General features: G+C 38.4%; 1 protein-coding gene across 2 annotated transcripts in view; it reads left to right on the plus strand.

The window, feature by feature from the left end:
• FAR1 (fatty acyl-CoA reductase 1) overlaps nt 1–19,593 on the plus strand; it is a 74,930-nt gene extending 55,337 nt beyond the window's left edge. For both annotated transcript variants that reach the window (XM_038405582.2, XM_038405581.2), the window contains exons 10-12: nt 6,759–6,888; nt 13,755–13,882; nt 16,571–19,593. In XM_038405582.2, the coding sequence (XP_038261510.1) occupies nt 6,759–6,888; nt 13,755–13,882; nt 16,571–16,733 (421 nt within the window). In that variant the 3' untranslated portion in view covers nt 16,734–19,593. The remainder of the gene's footprint in view (nt 1–6,758; nt 6,889–13,754; nt 13,883–16,570) is intronic.
• The last annotated feature ends 2,024 nt before the right edge of the window (nt 19,594–21,617 follow it).

A 21,617-nucleotide genomic window follows, 5' to 3' on the forward strand; every position in this document is an offset into this window, starting at 1 on the left:
TTGTAATATGTTCGGGGCAAGAACCATCGTTCGTTTGTTCGTTTGTTCGTTTGTTCGTTTGTACAAGGCATAACACAGTGGGGCTCTAGCTCTACGTGCTAGCGGAAGACGAATTAAATAATTTCTTAATAATAATTAATAGTAATTAATGATGTATACATTTAATAACTTTCCACTCCATCTGGCTAGCCTTTGGCTTCCATTATTAGATGGCACAAGTTAGAGTAGCCCAGAGTCTTCCAAACATGGTGAAATCTGTACAGTGAAACTGACATCAATATTGTTCTCCCTGTAACTACTTCCCAATAGTGTGGTATTTGTCATTTTCCTTTGCGTGCTATTTCTATGCTGTGTCTTGGAGTATTAACACACTTAAAATGATTTTCAGAAGTGTGTGTTCAACTGCGGTGTCTAATATGGAAATAATGACATACTGTAAATGGGAAATCCACTGTAACTTTTATTCCACAATGCTTTCTCATGTAATTGATGTATGATACTGCCAAAGGAGAAGGGAAATCTTAACAGCTGTAGAAGAACTTTTTTAAGTTACTTCTACAGTTCATGAAAGTTGTATGAAATTCCCTATAGACTGTTCATCAAAGTAACAGAAGGAGCTGTGTTCACAGAATTCTTTCCAAATTCTTAGTCTTGCTTTACATGATCAAATCATATTTTCTGACATGCTTCATTTCCATTTTTATTCTTGAGGTGTCTTTTTTTTTTTTTTTGTTTATCAGAATTTCTGCATTTGGAGGAAACGTTAGAAAAATTAAAAGAAGCAATTTAAAACTCTTAGATTAACCTAGGTTACAGTGTCATACAAAAACTTCAGGAAGAAGTAGGGATGGTGGGGGGGGGGGGGTTTAATACTTGCAAATAGTATTGCTGTAGGGCTTGTATCTATAGGTCTATAAAATCATCACTGGTGTGAGAAAGTAAATAAGTGTTTACTCCTCATAATACAAGAACTAGGGGTCACCAAATGAAATTAATAGGCAGCAGGTTTAAAACAAACAAAAGGAAGTATTTTTTCCACACAACACACAGTGAACCTGTGGAACTCCTTGTCAGAGGATGTTGTGAAGGCCAAGACTATGACATGGTTCAAAAAAGAAGGACAGGTCCATCAATGGCTATTAGCCAGGATGGGCAAGGATAGTGTCCTCTGTTTGTCTGAAGCTGGGAATGGGCAACAGGGGATGGATCACTTGATTACCTGTTCGGTTCATTCCCTCTGGGGCACCTGGCACTGGCCACTGTTGGAAAACAGGATACTGGGCTTGATGGACTGACCCAATATAGCTGTTCTTATGTCCTTCTTTTCTTTTAGGTGATGTGAGACTAATCTGATTTTTATAATTATACGAATGCTATGCTTTTTGATAAATGGTATAATAATAGTCCTTGGCAGTGCTATTGGCAGCACATCCTTAGCTCAGAATGTGCTGTGTGAAGAAATCTGACCACTTGTATTTAAAAACACCCCCCCCCCCCAAAAAAAACCCAAACAATGCTTTGCACTTACCTTACCTGTATGTTTGTACAGTGCACAATAATGTCCTGTCCTCTAGGTATTACTACCTTACAAATAATTCAGCACCTTTTTATCTGAGGATTTCAAATTTACACTTACAAACACTAATTCATTAAAGCATCTCAGTACCCCTATGGAAAGATGGAAGATATGGCAGTGATGAATTTAGAGATCTTTCCAAAAGCTGTTGTTTGAAGTAGTTGTAATAAAAAAACGAAATGATAAATGTGTAGCCGGGGTAAAAATATTATTTTATGTGATCTTATTTCAAATCCAGATATCTAGAGTAGAGATTATTTTAACTTGCCTGTAAAACACCCCGCACGTTGTTGATTTATTATAAACCATGAGTGAATGAAGGGTATATTTACTCAGAAAATGGAAGTGTATTTTTCTATTGGGCATGAAAACTTTCCCTTTCAAGCCTGATGCGTCTGTCAAGACTGCAGAGTTGTTGGAAAGATGTGTAGGATTTCAACTGATGCATAAATGTTGTACACTTGTATTGGAATTTTTAGCCATGTGAAAAAATGGACATAATTTAACAAGACATTTAAAAGCTTACTGGATGCTTTAAGAAAACAATTTTGAAGAAACTAATGCTATGATTATTCAGGTCTGTCCTCAGTCACCTCCAGGTCGGTTCTCTTGGTGTTATCTTCCTAACTGAACCTTAAAACATGCTGTCAAATGGCACAACAGGTAGCATTACAGCTAATGTGACGAGTCCTGGTGAAATCATTATTGTATACCAACGGGTTAAAGGAGAGAGCACAATACCTATGATCTGGAAGGTTGTAAGATGTATTCCAACTCCTCCACTGTAGCTGGTCTGGCCTGGCCTTACTGCTTGGCATTTAAAACTCTGTTATCGCATGTCTCTGGTACTTGTCTCCTTTAGGGTGTGTGGGTATGTGTGTGTGTTTGTTTTTTAAAAGGCATTTTGTGGTGCTCAAGCCTTAGTGTGACCAGAGTATTGAATCCCAATCCCCATCCCCATGCTTTTGACCTGAAGTGATGTCTTAGCTGTCTCCGTTTTGACATCCATCCCATCTGTGCATGCATACACGTTCTGAACTGTATAAAAGCCACTATGAGGGAATTATTGCCACTTCTAGCATCCACATCTTATCTTGGCGTTCCAGTGAAGTATAGCATATTTAGCTTGTACACAATCCCAATTTCTTAAATAGCATAAAACATAGCATATTGCCCAGCTGCACCATTCCCTGCTACTCAGATACTGAGCACCCATGAAGGAAAGAAAAGAGAGATGTATGTGGTGCTGGAATGTGCCATGTATCTGTCTTTCCTTTGTATGCGGTTTCTATGGGTTCCTTTGATGCAGCTCTTTGCTGTGTACTTAGGCATGAATATATGCTCCTCTATATGAGTACCTTCCACAGCATACTAAAACTTTACAGATATGTTCTCCAGTCATGAGCATAACATTCCAGGTGTTTGATGAACTACACAGCAGTGTTTATGGCCAAGGACCTACCAGTAGTCTGCTTAGTGAAACACATAGAAGCAATGAATTAAGTATCTAGAAGAAAGCAGCCAGATAATGGCTTTAAAAAATTGCTTGAGATCTTCTGTCCTCATTCTGTATGGGGGATATAAGTGTTTGTTTTATTACAAATTCTCTCCTGCACTTTCATTCCATGTCTTAGATGGAGAAACTGCAAAAATTATGCCCTATTTAAGGTGGCAGATTTCTCTCAGTAACTCATTCTGTACGTAGAATACATGTGCAAACACCCTCAGAGTTAAGAGCAATAGCAATAAAAGATTATCCAAATGCTTATACATCAGCAGAGCTGTGATTTAATGAAGGCACCAGCTCTTATTTTTCAATAGAACTATTCGTAACGTGGAGATGTTTTCTAGTTTTTTTCTAAAACTTTAATAAAGCAAGGGAGCTTTGAATGAAATTTGTACTTTTGATGACATACATATTTGAATTGCTTATTTAACTGTTTTAAAATCCTTGTTCATATATAGCATATTCTCTATTTTTTCTTTTACTTAATTTTATGCTCATGAAAGTATGGGATGAGTAGCACTGGCTAACCACTACAAATTATTGGCACATTCTCTCAGTGTGCCTCATTAACCATGGCTGGCATTCATTTCTTTAAGATAAAGAAATGTATTGAAACCCTCTGATCATTTTATGGTTGCTGGGAGAAAGTGTGATGCAGTATTATCTGATCATATTGTTCTATTGCCTTGTTATTTGTATGTGTTATGTTTATTTACATATGTCTAACAATTGTCTTTGCAACCATCTAAAATATGTATTTTATAGAAAACTTCAGGTTAATGTCTTCACAGTGGAACTTGATGTTCTTTGAGTCTCCTCAGAATTCCCACTTGCGGGTGGGGGATGGTGCTCCCTGAAGTTGAATTACATTCTCTACCAAAGCCTTGTCCATTGGAGCTGCATTAGTGTCTCCTAGTGATGTCATCTGCTGACATCTTATTGTACATAAGGAAGGGTATTCCTTATCTACCTCAGTTCCTTCTTTTCTGCAACAAGGAGCATTAGGAACCTTGCTACCTCTGCTTAGCAGATATTAACTCCCTGTTTAGTTTCTTAAACTAAAATTAGATGGTCTCTTGTCAGAAGAAAGAAGAGCCCTTTCCCATTTGCAGTTGCGGAATGCTCAGAGCAGCCTAAGGCATTTAAGCCAAGTTCTACTTGCTCATTCATTCACTGAGAATCGGACATCGTACACTATTTGATTGGTTTGGGCGAGGCCACTCGCTTTTACAATGAGCCAAAAGAGGAACTTTATCAGGATCTCCATACCACACCTCCTCATCTGAATAACTGTGAGTTCCTCCAGCTGGTGGGATTCCCTATGGGATGCCTTAGGGAGCCCTAAGAGTTCAGTTTGATATGGCTTGTCACTGTCTCATCGTACAAACATGGCATCAGCATGGTCTCTGTACCTGGTCCCAGTGACTATGCTTCTGCCACCACAACTTTCACTTCTACTGGCAGTGGCACCTGTGCAACCAGTAGCCTCACCTTGAACTCCAGCCTTGCTAATAAATCCACCAGTTCCAGTACCTGCTCAGTTATCCTTACTGGAATTGCCACTTCAGCTTCAGACAGGATGATGACAATGACCTCCCTATTAATGGGACATCAGCAGATGAAAACACTTGCCCTTCAGTGGTTTCCCCACACGTTCCACAAGCCACTGAGCAGGACACTGCTGAGGTTCCTGTGCAAAACCTGGATTACCTGTTTGATATCTTTCAGCCAAAACTTAAGGGTGGATTTTTTTCTTGCTATCCGAAAGTGCCTACTCAATTCAGGTAGATAGCTTGCTGACACCCTTCTCGTTGCCAGTAGTCTCCTGCAGAAACAGATGTATCCAGTTCCAATGGAGGATTTTTCCTTTCTCCTAGCACTTCATTCCGAGGGCATGAAAAAACATTGGAGCACAAAGATCTTACTCAGCTCCTGTAGACAAGAAGTTCATGATTCTCCCACAAGTGGGAATGCACAGAGGTCCTTGAGGGAAGTTACTTACTAGTAACTGTTCTTTTGAATCTCTTCTGTGCATTCATGCTTCCTGCCCACATTCCCTCCTGTCTCAGAATTCTCTTCACGTTTTGGGACACTCTGGTCCAGGAGAAAGAACTGAGGGTGGGGTAGGGGGGCAATGGCTGAACTCCCTTATACACTGATGATGATCATTCACCTCACTAAAGGGTGCATTCACATAGTTCAATGGACTCTGCTTTGGTTAAGGTTCCCTGACTCAACATCAAGGAGCACCATATTCCACCTACAAGTGTGAATGCTCAGAGGCAACTCTCAAAGAACAGTTACCTGTAAGTGACCTTTGTTGCTCACTGTGAGTGATCATTCAGCTTTCTGAAGCAAATATTATGGTCCAAAAGCAGTTTCATATTGGTGGTGGCTTTTTTGTTTCTTGTTCCTCTCCATCACCTTGTTTACACTGATCAGTTAAGGATTGGACTGGAAATGATTTATTGGGAGTCTGCAAAAGCAGGGAAGAAATGGGTCCTTTTGTGAGCTAGTAAGGTAAAGGATGTTGGGTTGTACAAGTGTCATTTGGAACCATATATAACTTGACTGACTAGCCTTGGCATTACAATACCAAGCAGAATTCGCCGTCCTGGCAAGATGGAGAACTTTCTTATTATGCACACTTCCATTCTGGGCAAAACTCATTGTTTCATGGATCCATGTTCAGATGTTCTGGTCAACAAGGAATTTTCCCAGATTGATTGATTCTTATAATTGAATCCCACTGTACTCCTAATGTTATATTTTACAGAGTGGCTTAAGTTGGGCAATAAAGGATGATAGAATATTTCTGCATATTTGGGGCTATATCCTCCGGAGTGGCTGCTTTGCACTGCTCTGTAGGCATTGCCACCTAGGAAGGGATCGCCCCTCCGCAAGGGGGATCCTCCGTGGCATAGAGACCTTGAACCACTCCCTAGCCTGTGGCCAACAAAGTGGAGACAAAGAATGGCAGCAGGGCCAGGCCATGCATTTGCTATGTCAATCCTCTGCTACCTGAGGCTGTTTCTAGCCGTAGTAGGGCTACTCTAACTTGGGCCAGTTCCTCTGAACTCGAACTGCCAGGAGACTTAGGGAAGTGATAAATATGATCTTTTATACCTTCTTTGCGTACACACTCCTCCTTCTCCTCCTCTTCTCTCTCCCCTCCAGCCCCCCATCAGCCACACCATAGGATTTGGCTGTAAATACTTTCCATCGAGTTAAATTATTATGCATAAGAATAGATATTTTTATTATGAATAATAAGTCTTTTCAACCTGTTAGTGTTTTAGAATTTCAAGAAAATCTAATAGGAAGATACTCTTCTAATATCTGTCTTCTTTTGTTATATTTCTTTTCTAAATACTTTGAAAGGTAGAACCATTAGAACACTATTTTAGGTTGCTGAATCAAAATTTTGGATTGCAATAGCTGGCAAAGATTGGATCTCCAGTATATTTAAAAATAAAAATATGTGCAGGAATATTCTATTTATCTGTTAAAGGTAGTCATGCTTGGTGTGCTGGATGACTTGGGAGTTGCTGTGTTGGTATTAATGCATTGTGTTATGGGGAAATTGAGATTGGTGGTTTGGATGTTATGGGTATGTTGGTTTTGGACATGTTTTTTTGCTATTGTAACCTGTAAATCCCTTTCCTTGGGCAATAGGATGATGAAAACAATAACCCGTCTTCACAAGGCCATGATGTTAATAGAATACTTTACAAGTAATTCTTGGATTTGGAACACTGAGAATGTCAATATGCTAATGAACCAACTAAGCCCTGAAGACAAAAAGGCAAGTAAACTTTGTGTATCTTGTACTTGCCTCCTATCAGTCATTTAAAGATTTAAAAGAAGTGAATCTATTTACTTAAGACTGGGTAATGGAAGTTTAATTAAAATAAGTAATGCTGCTTTGTGATCCAGTTGGGCCACCTATTAAAAAAAAAAATCAAACTGGTAGCTTCACTATAACTGTCTGATGTTTGTGTACACCATGAATAAGGTAGGTGTGTGTGTTTTCAAAGACCATTTCACCTATCAAATTTTTTGTCCCTGGTGTGGTAAGGTGTAATATGGATAAAGCAGTTTTTAAAATATTAGGCAGCAGCATAACTTCATAATTTTTTTTAAAAATAACTGTCCTTTTCATATGAGGGGGGAGAAGCTATGCTTGCTGAAACAATGTATGAAAATGGCTTCCCCCCATTTTGATGATGATAAATGGCTCCATACTGTGATCTGTGAGAGTAGGACAATGCGTGGTTATTGTGGTGCTGGCAGACCAGGTACCAGTGCTTGTCAAGGCTTGAGGCCTCAGCTGAAGACTGACAAATTCACGATGAAAAACAATGTAGTTCCCCTATGTGTTAGCATAGTTAAGATGAGTACTGGATTTATAACTGTGTTTTGTATTTAGACTTTATGAAATGCTTATAGGATGCTGCATGTATTGATCTCACTTATCTCTATAGTCCATAGTATAAAGTTATATTGCGTGTTTGCATTGTAAACCTCTGTAATTGTGTAGCTCACCAAACAGTAGAAGCATTGATTAAGGTAAAGTGCTCGTCCTGTAGACAGGATGGCCCTTTGAAGGCAAATGATACATTGCGTAGCATTAAAGAACACAGACTTTGACTGACTGCATTCCTAACTCCCTCCAGGAAGGAGAGGTCTGCACATGAACTTGTCCATAAGCTTAGATTCGCGGATGAGAGATTTTTATGCTGTCTGGACTCTGGGGAGGCGGAGGAATGTGGGGCAAAGATTCCTAAACATAAGCAAGAGATCCCCTGCTACTTGGCATCGGTTAGCCCTAAAAGACATTCAGTGCTGACAGATTGCTACAACTCTCAAGCTTTTGGAACCATAGACTGTAACTCATTTGTGTATATGTTTGTCTGCTTTAACCTGTAAATAACTCGCTCATTTTTTTTCCTAGTTAACAAATCCATAGTTAGTTTTTACTGTAGGATTGGCTACAAGCATTGTCTTTGGTGTGGCATCTTAGATACAAATTGACCTGGAGTAAATGACTGGTCTGTTGGGACTGGAAGACTCCTGAATCTTTTGTGATCTGTGGTGTATTGCAACCAACTGTCATTAAGTCCAGCATGTCTGGGCAGCAAGATAGATTGGAATGCCCAAGGGGACTGTCTGTGACTCCATGATAAGTGCTTTAGGAGGTCACATTTGTTACTCGGTTGGTAAATTCTAATTATAGAACATAACACCAATTTGGGGTGTCTGCCCTGTTTTTTAATACTCCACCCTGAGGTTGGCACACAGAGTCATGAATCACTCCAGACAGTGTGACAATTGGTGTAGTGTTTGCAGGATTCATGAGCCTCAGGTCAGTTGGGCTTTTAGATCATAACACCAGTGCTGTTAAAAGTTTAAATTTAATATTGTGAGTTTTTAAGGGTTAAAGATTAGTCACAATGAGTGAATCACAGTCATATCATAGTCTTGACACAAAAGGCCTTGGAAAGTTATGTAAAAATAAGGGAATAGCCCATTAAAAGCCTCAGATTAGGAACTGAGAGCTTTGCTCATAAACTTTGACCAGGGGTCCGAGAGCCCTGCTTCCCCAGACGCTGCAGGGAAACAGGCCCAATTGCAGAGCCTGGCAGCCCAGGAAGTACACGAGCAAGAGAGAGTGATGGCAGAGTGCTGATCAGGGATACCAGAGAAGCCGAGGAGGCTATGGAGAGAGCGCACTGAAGACACATGAAACATATGGCAGCAGTTAAAGCCAACAAACAAATTGAAGAGAGAGCCTACCAGAGACTCATGGAACAACAAGAGGCTTAGAAGAACTCACACATTGCAACTGAAAATACTGGCGCATCCTCAGCCAATGAATAGCTTCCCCCTCCTTCCCTCTGGCACCAGGGAGTAGGAGAGAATCTGCCTGACTTACAAACAGATGGACTGTGTGGAAGAGTTCCTGCCCACCTTTTGAGAGATTGTATGGTAACCGCAAGATCACAGAGGATAAGTGAAAGCCTGTTCTCTTGACCAGATTAATCAGGAAAGCCAGAGAAGTTTTTAATGATATGGAGGAGGGTGATGCTAAAATGTATAAGAAAATTAAAAGAAAATCTACTGAAAAGGTTTAAGATTACATCTGAGTCCTGTCAATTGAAATATAGAAATATTAAGATGTTTGACAATATCACTTGTTGAATATCTGCATAAAATGTGTAATTTTACAAGAAAATGGATAATGGGGGCAGAGACTGAAGGCGATTATGAAAAACTCTTTGATCTAATGGCCCAGAAGCAATTGTTATGGGCGGTTATACATGAGGTGAAGGCAGCCATCTGTGGCAAAAAGCCTTGCACGATTTTGGAGGTTGCAGAAATTGCTGATGAATATGTTCAATCAAGGGCTCATGGGGCGTGAAAATACGAGGGAAAAGGAAAGTCTCCTGTCCCCCATGTTGAGGGAGAAGGGGTGTGGGAATAAACTTAACCCCAATTTTTATTTTAAAAAAAGACCAAAGGGAGCCCAGGTTTTAAACCCCCTTACCCTAAGGGAAGGTAGGTGGTCTATCACTTTGGGGCTCCCAGACATGTAAAACCAAATAGCCCAAAACTTAAGCTCACCCTACAATCCACACCCACAACCCTCACTGTGAGTGCCACTATCATTGCCCTGTATAAATGACTTGGCTCAATACATGCCTGTTCAGTCTAGTCCAAACAAATAAAAATAAATGAGTCTAAAAACTGTTTTCTAACATGGATTAAATAAGTGATGTGGGTGAATGCCTCAGCTGAGCTTTAATATAGTTTTCAGACAAAAATAAATCCACAACCACACTAATTAGGGAAAACCATCCTGAAATCTGCTAGCAACAAAAATATTTAAAGTACAGTCTTGCTTCTAGGGACAGGGCCTGGAAAAAGATCAGGAGTCACTCTTCTATTACAATTCCAGTCTTTTTCTAAAACAAGAAAATGTTTGAGAAGCAGCTCAGAGCAATCTTTGAGACAGCAGACATATGCTTGTTTACTCATTTAGTACAAAGTATATAAATCCAGGAACAAAGAGAACAAGCTCCAGGTTTTTTATCAGCCCTTGCGTGGTCTCTTTCAAGGGCTTCATTATATAGCAATAATAAGGCTCTTGAACCAAAATTCAGAAAGTGCAGTTAAAACTAAATAACTTTAATTGCCCCGTGTCTTTTCTGACACAGTTGTCTTTGTTTAGTATGTGTCTGGTCCTTTTTATTCTCTCTAATGTGATTGCATACACTCAAGACTGCAGCAGAAGAAACAGAACCAGTTTCCATGTTTGTTCTCTAAGTTTTGGCATAACATAACTCAGTCTTCGGCACTGATGGAAAAAGTTATGGAAAGTTTCTTGTCTTCTTCCAGAGTTACCAAGTGGTTTTCAGATAGCATGAAAGATGTTGCTAAAGCAGGAATATATGGTTCTTTTACCCATAGAATGCCTTCTACAACAAGGATACATTTGTGGAGTACATGTATCTTAAGTACGTAATGTAGCACTTTGTAAACTTGGTAAGATTCACTCGGAAAAAGCACATCTAAGCCGGAGAGGCGATAAATGTAATTATAATAAACTCAATATAAAAAGTGCAAATTATCTGAGGAACTCCAAACACTTTTATTAAATGGTATCTAAACTTCATTTACCATCAAAAGAAGTAAAATTATTTTATACTGGTTGATGCTGAGCACCTACAACTCACCTTGGGCTGGTCTTCACTAGATGATTTCATAATGTTTGAATGGTGTTTAGAAGAGTTGAGTTCGCAGACATGATGCTGAAAACTATTTGACACCTGGTCAGTTGTGGCCAGCATTGTGGATGCTAATACAGTTCTTCACTAGAAGACCATCACATTTGAACAAGAATCTTAGAGGTTCATATCCATAGTACCTAGGCATCAGCATAACTAATATATGTACCTAGATGGAAGCACTTTCATTGGTCAGAAATGTTTTATTTTGGTTTGGAGACTTTGAACTGATTTCCTCCCCCATTTCTTTTTTCAACTAAAAATCGAGCTCTGTTCTTCTATTCCCTCTTCCCACCCATGCTCATTCTGGATGAAGGCGCACTAGAGTGTGTGCATGCAATCATAAATGAATGGTGAGGTGCAAAACCTGAAAGCTAATTAAAACAATTAGTAAAGAGTAAGATAAACATGCAGTGGGTAAAGCAATGTAAAATAAAAACAGTATTAAATTAACATCGATGTTGTATAAAATTTCCTGTGAATAATTGAGTGACGCTAAATGAAAGTAACCTAGAAAAAGCAAATGATAAAGACTCGTGTTCCCAAAACCTATTTTAAAAGTTAAAATCATCCCAAAACTCAGGGTAAAGTGTCTGAAATAACTAGCAAAACCTAATGCAGCTACTTCTCTTCCATTAAACTAGACATGTTGTGGTGTTCTGATTTTAAGTTTGAAGGCTTTGAAGATTTTAATGGGAGAGTGGACACACTGCACTTTATACTTTTTGATCAAACAGAACAGCCAGTTGGTATCTGTGTTTTCAAACTTAATCCAGGATCTTCTTTAACTAAGCAATTCTGGACTGCTGGTCTCTTGTTCTGACCTTCAGGGGAATAAGAATATACTTTGGACTGCTGCAAAGCCACCAAATAGCCTTTGCCCTACAGAGAGGTTTCCTAAAATTGAAGAATGTGCACAAAGTAATTTTTGAACAATTTTGAAAGTTAAATAATGGAATTTCTTTCTTGATGTGAAATGAAAATAGGATTTAAAATGTTTAAGATATTAAACTTGAATTTTGAGCGCTTTCAAGCATAATTCATATTGGCACTAGAAAGTTTTATTTCTAGATTGTTTGACAGTACATTTGCATTTTATATGCATGTCTTGAAATGTATGTTAATCTTCTCAATATTTTGAATATTTGAGTTGAGATAAATTGCTGGAGGAAGGAGGAGGAAAGAAGAGCTGGTCTCCTCAGTTGTAGCGGGTTTATTTTTCCTAATATTTTTCAGTGATCCAAGTGAACTGTGAAGCTGCTGATTTTGTGAATTGGCAGCATGGATGCTCAGGAGTTAGCACAGGGGTGGGCAAACTTTTTGGCCTGAGGGCCACATCGGGGTGTGAAACTGTATGGAGGGCTGGGTAGGGAAGGCTGTGTATCCCCAAACAGCCTGGCCCCTGCACCCTATCCGCTCCTTCCCACTTCCTGCCCCTGACTGCCACCCTCATCTAACCCTCCCCTGCCCCTTATCCAGCCCCCTGGCCCCAGCCCCCTTACCATGCCACTCAGAGCAGCATGTCTGGGAGCTGCGCCGCCTGGCTGAGCCAGATACGCTGCCACACTGCCCTGCTGGAGTGCACAGCCCTGCTGCCTAGAGCACTGCCAGCGTGGCTGCGGGAGAGGGGGGAAAACAGGGGAGGGGCCGGGGGTTAGCCTCTCCAGCAGGGAGCTCAGAAGCCAGGCAGGACAGTCCTGTGTGCCGGATGTTGCCCGCAGGCCATAGTTTGCCCATCTCTGAGTTAGCATATGTAATATCAACTTTAACCCAGGGTTGTGAGTTCAATCCCTGAGGGGGCCATTTGGGGCAAAAATTGGGGATTGGTCCTGCTTTGAGCAGGGGGTTGGACTAGATGATCTCCTGAGGTCCCTTCCAACCCTGATATTCTATGATTCTATGATTCTATGATTCTTTATGAATCTGGATAAATTACCAAGGGCACTTTTTTTTCCAGCTTACAGAACTGTTTACTTGATTTTTGCCCTTGTCATGACTTCACTAGTTCTGTTATCGGAAATCTGTAGTATTTGTAAGTAAAAACCTCTAGAAAATTGTAGTGTTTTATGAGACTTGCCATGACTGCCCTCACAGACTGTTTTGATATTAGGGAATCCAGAAATCCACACTGAAAAATTAAGTTCCTAAAGCTACCACAGTGAAGATGAAGAAACTCTTAGATGGTAACCACATAGAATACATACAGAATGTAAAGTCCTACAAGTCAAATGTGTTTTAAAAGAACTGCACAGGTGACATAGAAAATGGCTGAAGGACTAAAATAACAAAATCTTAGACCAGTCAGTCTACTGCAACATTAAATAATACTAAAGAATAACATAAACGTCATCAATTTGAATACATACATTGAATACAGGAAAACAATAGTATAAATGCCTAGGCCTCTTTAGACAGTTTGTCTACACTTGGGCTTACAGTGGTGTAGACATGCAGGGTCCTAGAGCCCAGGCTGCAGCCTGAACGCCTGCATCACAATTAAACAACCCTTTAGCCTGAGCCCAAGTCAGCTGGCATAGGCTAACAGTGGGTTTTTATTTAGACATACCCACCAACTCTGTAAGGCAAAGCAACATACTTCTAAGAAATGTTCCAGATGGGGAAAATGAGTCAGTCATTAGCTATCTTGCTGAAGGTCACACATTAAGCCTGTGGTGAGGGCAGAAAATAAAATTTAGATTTTTGGGTTGGGGGGGGGGTTTGTGAAAGCACAGGACACTGTTGTTTCCTTGTAATTATTCTGTGATGGAGGTATTTGACTGTGACATGTCAATTTTTGTTCTTGCATTATGAGACTGATGTGTAAAGTTAATGTAATGATTCTTTTTCTTAAAAGTTTTAACCATTATGTTCTCTTTTTATGTAGGTGTTTAATTTTGATGTTCGACAGTTACACTGGGCAGAATACATGGAGAACTATTGTATGGGAACTAAGAAATATGTATTGAATGAGGAAATGTCAGGTCTCCCTGCAGCTAGGAAACATTTGAAGAAGTAGGTTTGCATTTCAGTTATTTCTCAATATATTTCCCTTTCTGCATATTGTTTTTCCTTTCCTTGTCTACCTGAGTCCCTTCCTGCCCTGTGGCTTAATCATGCTTTATTAATATAATGGAGTAAACTATTTCCCCTCTGACTGACAAAATGATCAATCCATTCTTATCAGAGTTCGTTGTAATGCTTTGGAAGACTGGTTCTGTGTGGAAATGAAAGGGTCTGTCTTGTGTTCCCTCACTTTGGAATAGAGGAGCCACTCTCTCAGTTGGTTCTGCTGTCTGCTGAGTCCTTCTTGTGTAACTCCTCTTCTCTCCCTCATAACCCTCCTGACATCACCCCCAACCGCCCTATACAATGGGCAATGCATTGTTGCCATGAAACTGTTCTGTCCAGTTCAGTATTAGGAATGCTTCAGTCTGAAGTAGACTTTTCTAAATTAAACTTTCTTTCTGAGCTGAAAGAGTTTTGGGCTCTGGAGTGTCCTTTTTCTCAGGTCTGGTGTTCAGTCTGTACTGGGAGCCTGTTTAGCCATATACAGCCACCAGCTGCCTAGAGTTTGAAGGAATCTACTTCTTGAATCTAGCACTGATGCTAAGCAGAGGATTGGCCCTTCAGATAAACGACTACTGCATAGAACTGCTTCCCCGAATGGAGGATGGATAGGCTTTCACAGTGTGGGAGTAAGAGAATGGCCTGGATTTAGTATCAATGGAAAGAGAGACATTTGGCTATGACATGAAACAGTAACTGCACTGCAGAAGGTGGGCAAATACCAGCTCTGGAAAAATTGGCATGCAAAGCAATTTCGTTTGTTTCCTGGGTACCTGAACTTCGGCTGGGATCCTTTCTTCCATTTGCTTTCACAGTGCTAAGTGGGTTACTGTCCAAATTCGGTAGTCCATGAATTCTACCCCTTTCAATATGTAAATTTGTTAGGACTTAGTGAATGAGAGAGGTTGGCTTACGTTCTTTCTGAGTGGTCTGACCAATCTGCATGCAGAACATACCAGTTCTACGCAGGATGTAATCAGTAAAAGCATTTTTACCTTTTCTGGAAGCATTTGTGGCCATTCAGGCAGAGAAGGAGAGGAGCAATGTGCTGCTTTGTCTTGTCTCTAAGATAAAGAAAAGACTGAGCTGCACAGCAAGAAGAGACAGTTAAAGATCACCAGAGCTTTGTCTATTGAGTAGTTCTGCTACCAGTTACGAAGGAAGAGTGAGAAGAGAACTTGGTGTCATCTAGTCCCTGGAAACACAGTAATATAGTAGCTACAGTTATGGTGCTTAGATGAATTGGACACTACGTGAAAATAAACAAAAAGCCACTAAATAACTTGCATTAAGGCAGCTTTGACTGTCTTCAACATATCTCATATTCAGATACTGAGCAACACTTATCACAAACTGTGAACGGCTTCCTTTGTTAGTAACTTTTCTGCTGTGTTACTATCAAGGTCCCATAGTATCTACATTGTATAAAGTTGTATTGTAATCCCCACTGCTTTTTATATGTAAATCCTACACAGCTGATTATGAGAACATTTAAATATTTTTGACCTGATGCTACAGTGGTATGTTTTCTGGAAATTCATAAACTTAGTCTTCTTGATATGTACATTTCAGTGCAACGTTTACAGTGCTTAGAAGTTGTAATAATCACAGTGTCTTCTTTTATTATGATGTTTGGTGTGAAGAAGGATCTGTTTGGCCAACAGATTTAAACTTTACAAAGCTAGAGGAACTGCTTGGTGAATAGGAGACTCAGTTTAATTACTTATGTTTACCGTAAGAACAGATCTCTCTCCAGTCAGGGAGCAAGAGAACACTTTTTGTATGATACAAATAGTGTTATAACTTTTTTTATAGAGGCTGCAAACAGGCAAACGATTCAGCTGATCTAGAGAGTGAAGTACTATTGTGTCTATTTGGCTGCATTTTGTTTTTTGAGCTATGTCTGCAATAGTCATACTAATTGTGCTTATTTTAAATAAAAGAAAAAATGGATGATGGCAGATTAGAGAAGCTACCAAGTCCTGTTACATGGTTTAGGGACACCATCTTGGATTCACACCTCTGAAGACTACCTATATTCAGAGATGCATTACAAAATAAATTAAATGTTTTTAAGCTTTTAAAATAGTCTGAGATCCTATCTTCAAAAAGAGTAAGTCTAAAGTTTGTAGGTGAGTTTCTAGGGCTCCCATAGCTGAAAAACCCACTCCCCCTCCAGCCACAGTCAGTACTGTGTATGCTAAACCTGTTAAAGAAACGAATGGTGCATGTTCTGGAAACTAAGAATTAGTGTCCTTTCTAAAAATACATTGGAAAATGACCATGTGTTGGCCTTGAATTTGCTTGATAAATACCCTTCACTGTTGGCATATTACATTTCTGTTTATTCTGTAGTACAGTCTCTAACCCAGTTATGTGGCTTTCCTCTCCATTTCTGCCAAGCCTCTTTCTCAATGATTAAGTCTGGTCCCAGTCCTCTGGGATGACTGCAGATGAGCTGCTACCCCTTAGTTCAGTTAATTTGGCCCCCAGTGCAACTTGGGGTGTGAGAAATGTGGAATACCTTAAATTCCATAATAAATTAGAGGTTGTCCTTCTATAGCATCTTTCATCTGCAAAGCTCAGTGTTTTCTCAAAACTTAAAATTTTTACATTTCTTTAATTCTTTCCTAGGTTAAGGAACATACGTTATGGCTTCAATACAGTCCTTGTGATCCTGATCTGGCGTATCTTTATTGCAAGATCACAAATGGCGAGAAACATCTGGTACTTCGTGGTTAGTCTGTGTTACAAGTTCCTCTCCTACTTTAGAGCATCCAGTACTATGAGATACTGAAGAGAAGAATTTTTAGCATTAGGACAACTATGCATATGGTGGTCTAACTGCACAAAGCCTGTAAAATGTACTTAGTCATCTCATCTTTTGTAAAAACATGAAATCATCTTAGACCTGGAGTGTGAAATATACAGTACGGTATATGTAATGTTTAATTGTGTATTCCATGAAAACTTAGAGAATAAAACAGTTGAATACTGGATCAAATTGGCATTAGACAAATGTGTTAGCATTACAAACAAAAATCTATCCACACCAAGTTTAACTCTTTGGCCTGGGGAGAAACGTTTGGATCATTGACCAATATAACTGTGCAATTCTGGAATGCATTTGATTGAAATCTGCCTTAACAAGTAACTTCTAATTTTAATTTTTACTGTAAATAGGCACATTCAGTAAGAAGAACAAAATATTGACTCAGTTTGTAGACCTATTTATTTGAGACTTCTAGATTAGTGAGTTTTGTCCCGTTTCAAGCCCATATGAGTGACTGTGGATCTTTGTAAATTTCTGATAGCTCCTTATGTTGTTCTGTTCTTGACTTTTTGCACCTTTCCCTCACTTCCTTCCTCAAAGATTGTAAGGTTATGATGAAGACTCCTTCAGTAAAAGAAATGCATCACTCTTAATTGAAAGACTAGTTGTCTGATCTAGTCTTCAAAATGTGTACACACATTAATTCTGCCCTTAGATACTGGCATGAATCTCCCATTAAAGTCATTGAGAACCATTGGCATGTCAGAAAGCAGAATCAATCCTTTTATTGAAAAAAGAAATAAAAGGAAAGAAAATATGACAGTAAAAAAAACAGAGATGCAAGTTGTTGCATTTCTTCGCACTAGGTAATGACTAGATCAGGAACACAGAGACAATGCATTAATAATTACACACCTAGTTCAAGATTAACCTCTTCCAGAGGAATTTCTGTATCCTTTGCTACTATTTATATTATTCATAGAATATTTTAAGTTCTGGTTGGCTAAGACAAATTGTATATTCTCTGTCAGCATACTTTGCTAAACCATTTTTATCTACAAGAATCATGATCTCAACAAAATTCTCTTACTATGTAAAGGATTGAAGTTAATGTACTTGCAAAAAACACATTAAAAATGATCCAACACAAACCTGCATTTTACTGGGGAGGTAGGGAGAAGAGGAATCCTGCACCTCTTAAATAAATTAAGAATTTTTTTAAGTTTACAATATTTTGTAGCAAAATGTTGGCTAAAATTGAAGAAATCTATTTTTCTGCATGTCTATTTTGATTTAGCAGGATAAATACATATTGAATAACAGCAGGAAACAGCTGAATTCTATTTTAATGCAACACTTAATGAATTACCCTTTATATCTCAATGGCCTACAATTCTATTTTAAAACATTTTTAACATTGCTTTTATTTGACACACCTACACACCTACATGGTATGTTCTCATTAAAATGATCAGTTTGTGCTGTACTTAAATCCAGTATGTGTTTTTGAATATGCCTGGAAAGGTAAATTTTGAATTAATCATACAAAAATACATAAAACATGTGTACATATGTTTTCTTGTCCCATTTGAAGTAACTGTGCAATGAGCTTATTTTGCTGTTCTTGTGAAAAGCTAACTTTAAAGGAAAACACTTTATTTCATGTGAGTGTGTATCCAGTTTTGGAAAGAACAGCTTCCTTTGTTGAAGCTAAATACTCTGTAATACGTACTTAAAACCTTGCCTCCTTTTAAAGATATTTGTGTGAATATTCTTTACAGTGATACAAAACTATAATGGTTTAGGACCACACCATGAAGTGTGAGAGACCTCCGACAATGGTTGAAAGTACAATAAATTGTGACTTTTGTGATTTGAAGTGTTACACTTAACTGTAATATCCCTGATGTATTTGTCATAGCTGCCTCCTTGTACATCTTCTGTTATTGGACTTGAAAATATACTGTTAATGAAATGTAGATTTTCTGCAGAAGGTGCCTGGAATCCAATGACCCACTTTTTCCATTCTTGGTATGTGGGTGAACTTGGAAAGAGGCCCAAATGTATCAAGATTGTGAAATTAATAGTTAAACAGCTTTTTCTCTCTGTAACCATAACTTGTTTTTACATAGTTCTTTTAATGATGATTCCTTTAAACTGAGCAACTGAGAACTATGAAGCCACTGAGCTGATTTTTCTTGTCCATAACACTCTTTAAAGGAATTTCTGCTATTGAATGAAGAAATTACTGAAGTAGCTGCATCATTTTGAGCATAAGGATCTCTAATCTTTCCCATGTAATCTTAACCATTTAAAAACCCCAAACTTTTCTTTACAATTGAGACTAATGTTAGTTGTGGATTACTATTTTTGTTTCGTACACAAACTCATCAGTCACCCTGTTTAATTCATGATAGTGACTTATCACATTAAGTACATTTATTTTGTCATTCCACATGACTCAGCCATTAAAATTGTATCTGAAGGCACTTTTTCTCCATACAGGACACTTTGGTTTTTGTTTTTGTTTTTTTCATATTAATGTTTGCAGTTTTCTGTTTCCAGAACTATAAATATTAATGAGAACATACTGGATCTATATTTTGATACCGTAAGGTTAATGTGTCCTGTAACTCACTAAATAACAGTGAAATCTGACATGTTAAGTAGGAGGAAGAACAGTCTGAAAACCGATGGTCATTAAACAGGTATACCGGTATTTAAAATATGGGACCAAGGGAAAAGTGCTTTTTCCTATAATGGGATTTTCTGCCATAGGAACAGATGCTCTAAAAGAAATGTTAAATCTGTAAGCTTTTATAAGACATAAATAGAAACATCGGGTGCCTTTGTTTGTAAACCAAAAATAAACAAATCCCTTAAATATGCTGTTTATAATATTTATTGCATCTTTACATATACTGAATTTTTCAAGTTTTGAGTTAAATTGTGTGGAATACTTAATTGAAAATAGTATTTACAGAATTCAAGGTTATACTATCTTAAGCTCTTTGTAGTTACATATGCATTTTTGTGTTTTCTTACCCTTACCAGCTAGACTTCCTGTATCTCCCATACTGTTTTTATTTAAGAGAACCAAGCACAGGCTAAGATTTTTGAGGTATTGCTAAAGTGCATAGCTAGGAATATTTGGTTATATTGAAGTTTGTTACTCATTATCACCATCTCTTTGTTGGTAATGTCAATTTCTGTATATCTGAGTGCATGAATACTTCCTTTTTCAGATAAAAATGGGTGAAGGTTAGGAGGAAAATGTACCTAAAGATGAAACCTCAGGAAATACTCGTTAACATCACCAGTTTATCGCAACAAATTGTGCAGTACATTGTGGTTTTGCAGTAAGCTGTAGGCTTTAAGTCTGCATGAGTGAATTGCAATCACTGTACCACAGAGTCGGAAAGCCTGGAACTTTTGAGGAGAATGCAGGAAGAAGTGCCGTTAGCTTTGTACAAAAGTGTTCATAACTCACCAGGGCTAAGGCACAATATTCGTGCCTGTTTTCACTTGCCCTTTGAAAGACTACACTGATAAGCATGATAGGTTGGACTTGTTTGTTAATTCTTCTCACACACACACACACTCTCTCTCTCTCTCTCTCTCACTTCGAATGTCTAAGACTCAGATATTGGAACAAAGATGCAAAAGGAAATTAAAAATATTGGTACTGCAGGAAACTATAAAAGATATACCAAATTTGATAACCTTTCTTCATAAATTCCTGATCCGGTATTAACAATAATGTACAGGGATGGTTGTGTGGGACCGAAGTAAATGTCGGATCTAAGGAAACGCGCATCTTTTTATATAGGAGAGATGAGAGGTGTAGATAAAATATGACCTAGCACTAAATTTGCATACTTCATATGATACTGGGGGACAACTGATTATTTAATACAGAAATGAAGCTAGGACACTGCTGTAGAAAAATGTCAGCAAATGCTTAAACTATATTCTATTTATGCTGTCCTTTATTAAAAAAAAAAACAAACCACGCTTGCTCAATATGGAAAAGATTCAAGTAAGTGTTCACAGTACTTGTGACTTGCTAGAAGCTACACAGTAGCTCAGTGAACAGTGTAAGTGTGAATCACCCACTCCTGCTTCAAATATGTGTAGTGGTCTGTATGGGAAGAGGGTGAATTGAGTTCATAGGGCCTCATTTTTTCCTTCAAGCTTTTCTTAAATTTATTGTAGTGCTTCTTGCAATGCATCTCCTTTGGCTTTGTCTGTTTGAAGAAGCTGGCTTTTTCTTTTGTCTGCTTCAGATGACTGGATAAATAAAAGGTTTAGTTAACTTGACCACCAGTCCTATTTTGCTGTCCCCTGAATGTAAATTTTAACTGTGCTTCCACTTTCAGGATTTATTTATAAGCTCAAACTCATTTTTCCTCCAACACTGTCTTGTTACTTTTTGTGGCATGCAGCCTGCAGTCTCTTTGGCTTTCTCTACCCTTCAACAGATCTGTGACTCATATTGATAGATAATTAGTAATTATACTACCATCTTGTCTTTTCACGATATGGAGGGACTGAAACAATGGCAGCTTTGAACTATTTTAACTGTGTGCATTATTGTGGGAGATTAAAATGATGACTAATTGGTGAGTTTAAAAGTTCTGATTAGTTTAGAAATGTAATGAAGTAAAATTTAAAGCATTAAGAATGGTGATTTGAATGCAAAGTGTGGGATTTTTCTCTTAATTCTGTTGCATCCTATCAACTTCTAGTATGGTGGCTGCTAACAGTGGCCTTTAATTTCACTTACTAATTGAATGGTTGTTCCTCTCAGGGAAAAAATAAGGACACTCTCTGATTTTCCCCAAAATGAATACATTTTTATTTATATTGTAGTAGCTGGGTTTCATTGTGGTAAGCACTGTAGAGATA

Source organism: Dermochelys coriacea, chromosome 6, assembly GCF_009764565.3.
Source record: "Dermochelys coriacea isolate rDerCor1 chromosome 6, rDerCor1.pri.v4, whole genome shotgun sequence".
Taxonomy (NCBI): Eukaryota; Metazoa; Chordata; order Testudines; family Dermochelyidae; genus Dermochelys; species Dermochelys coriacea.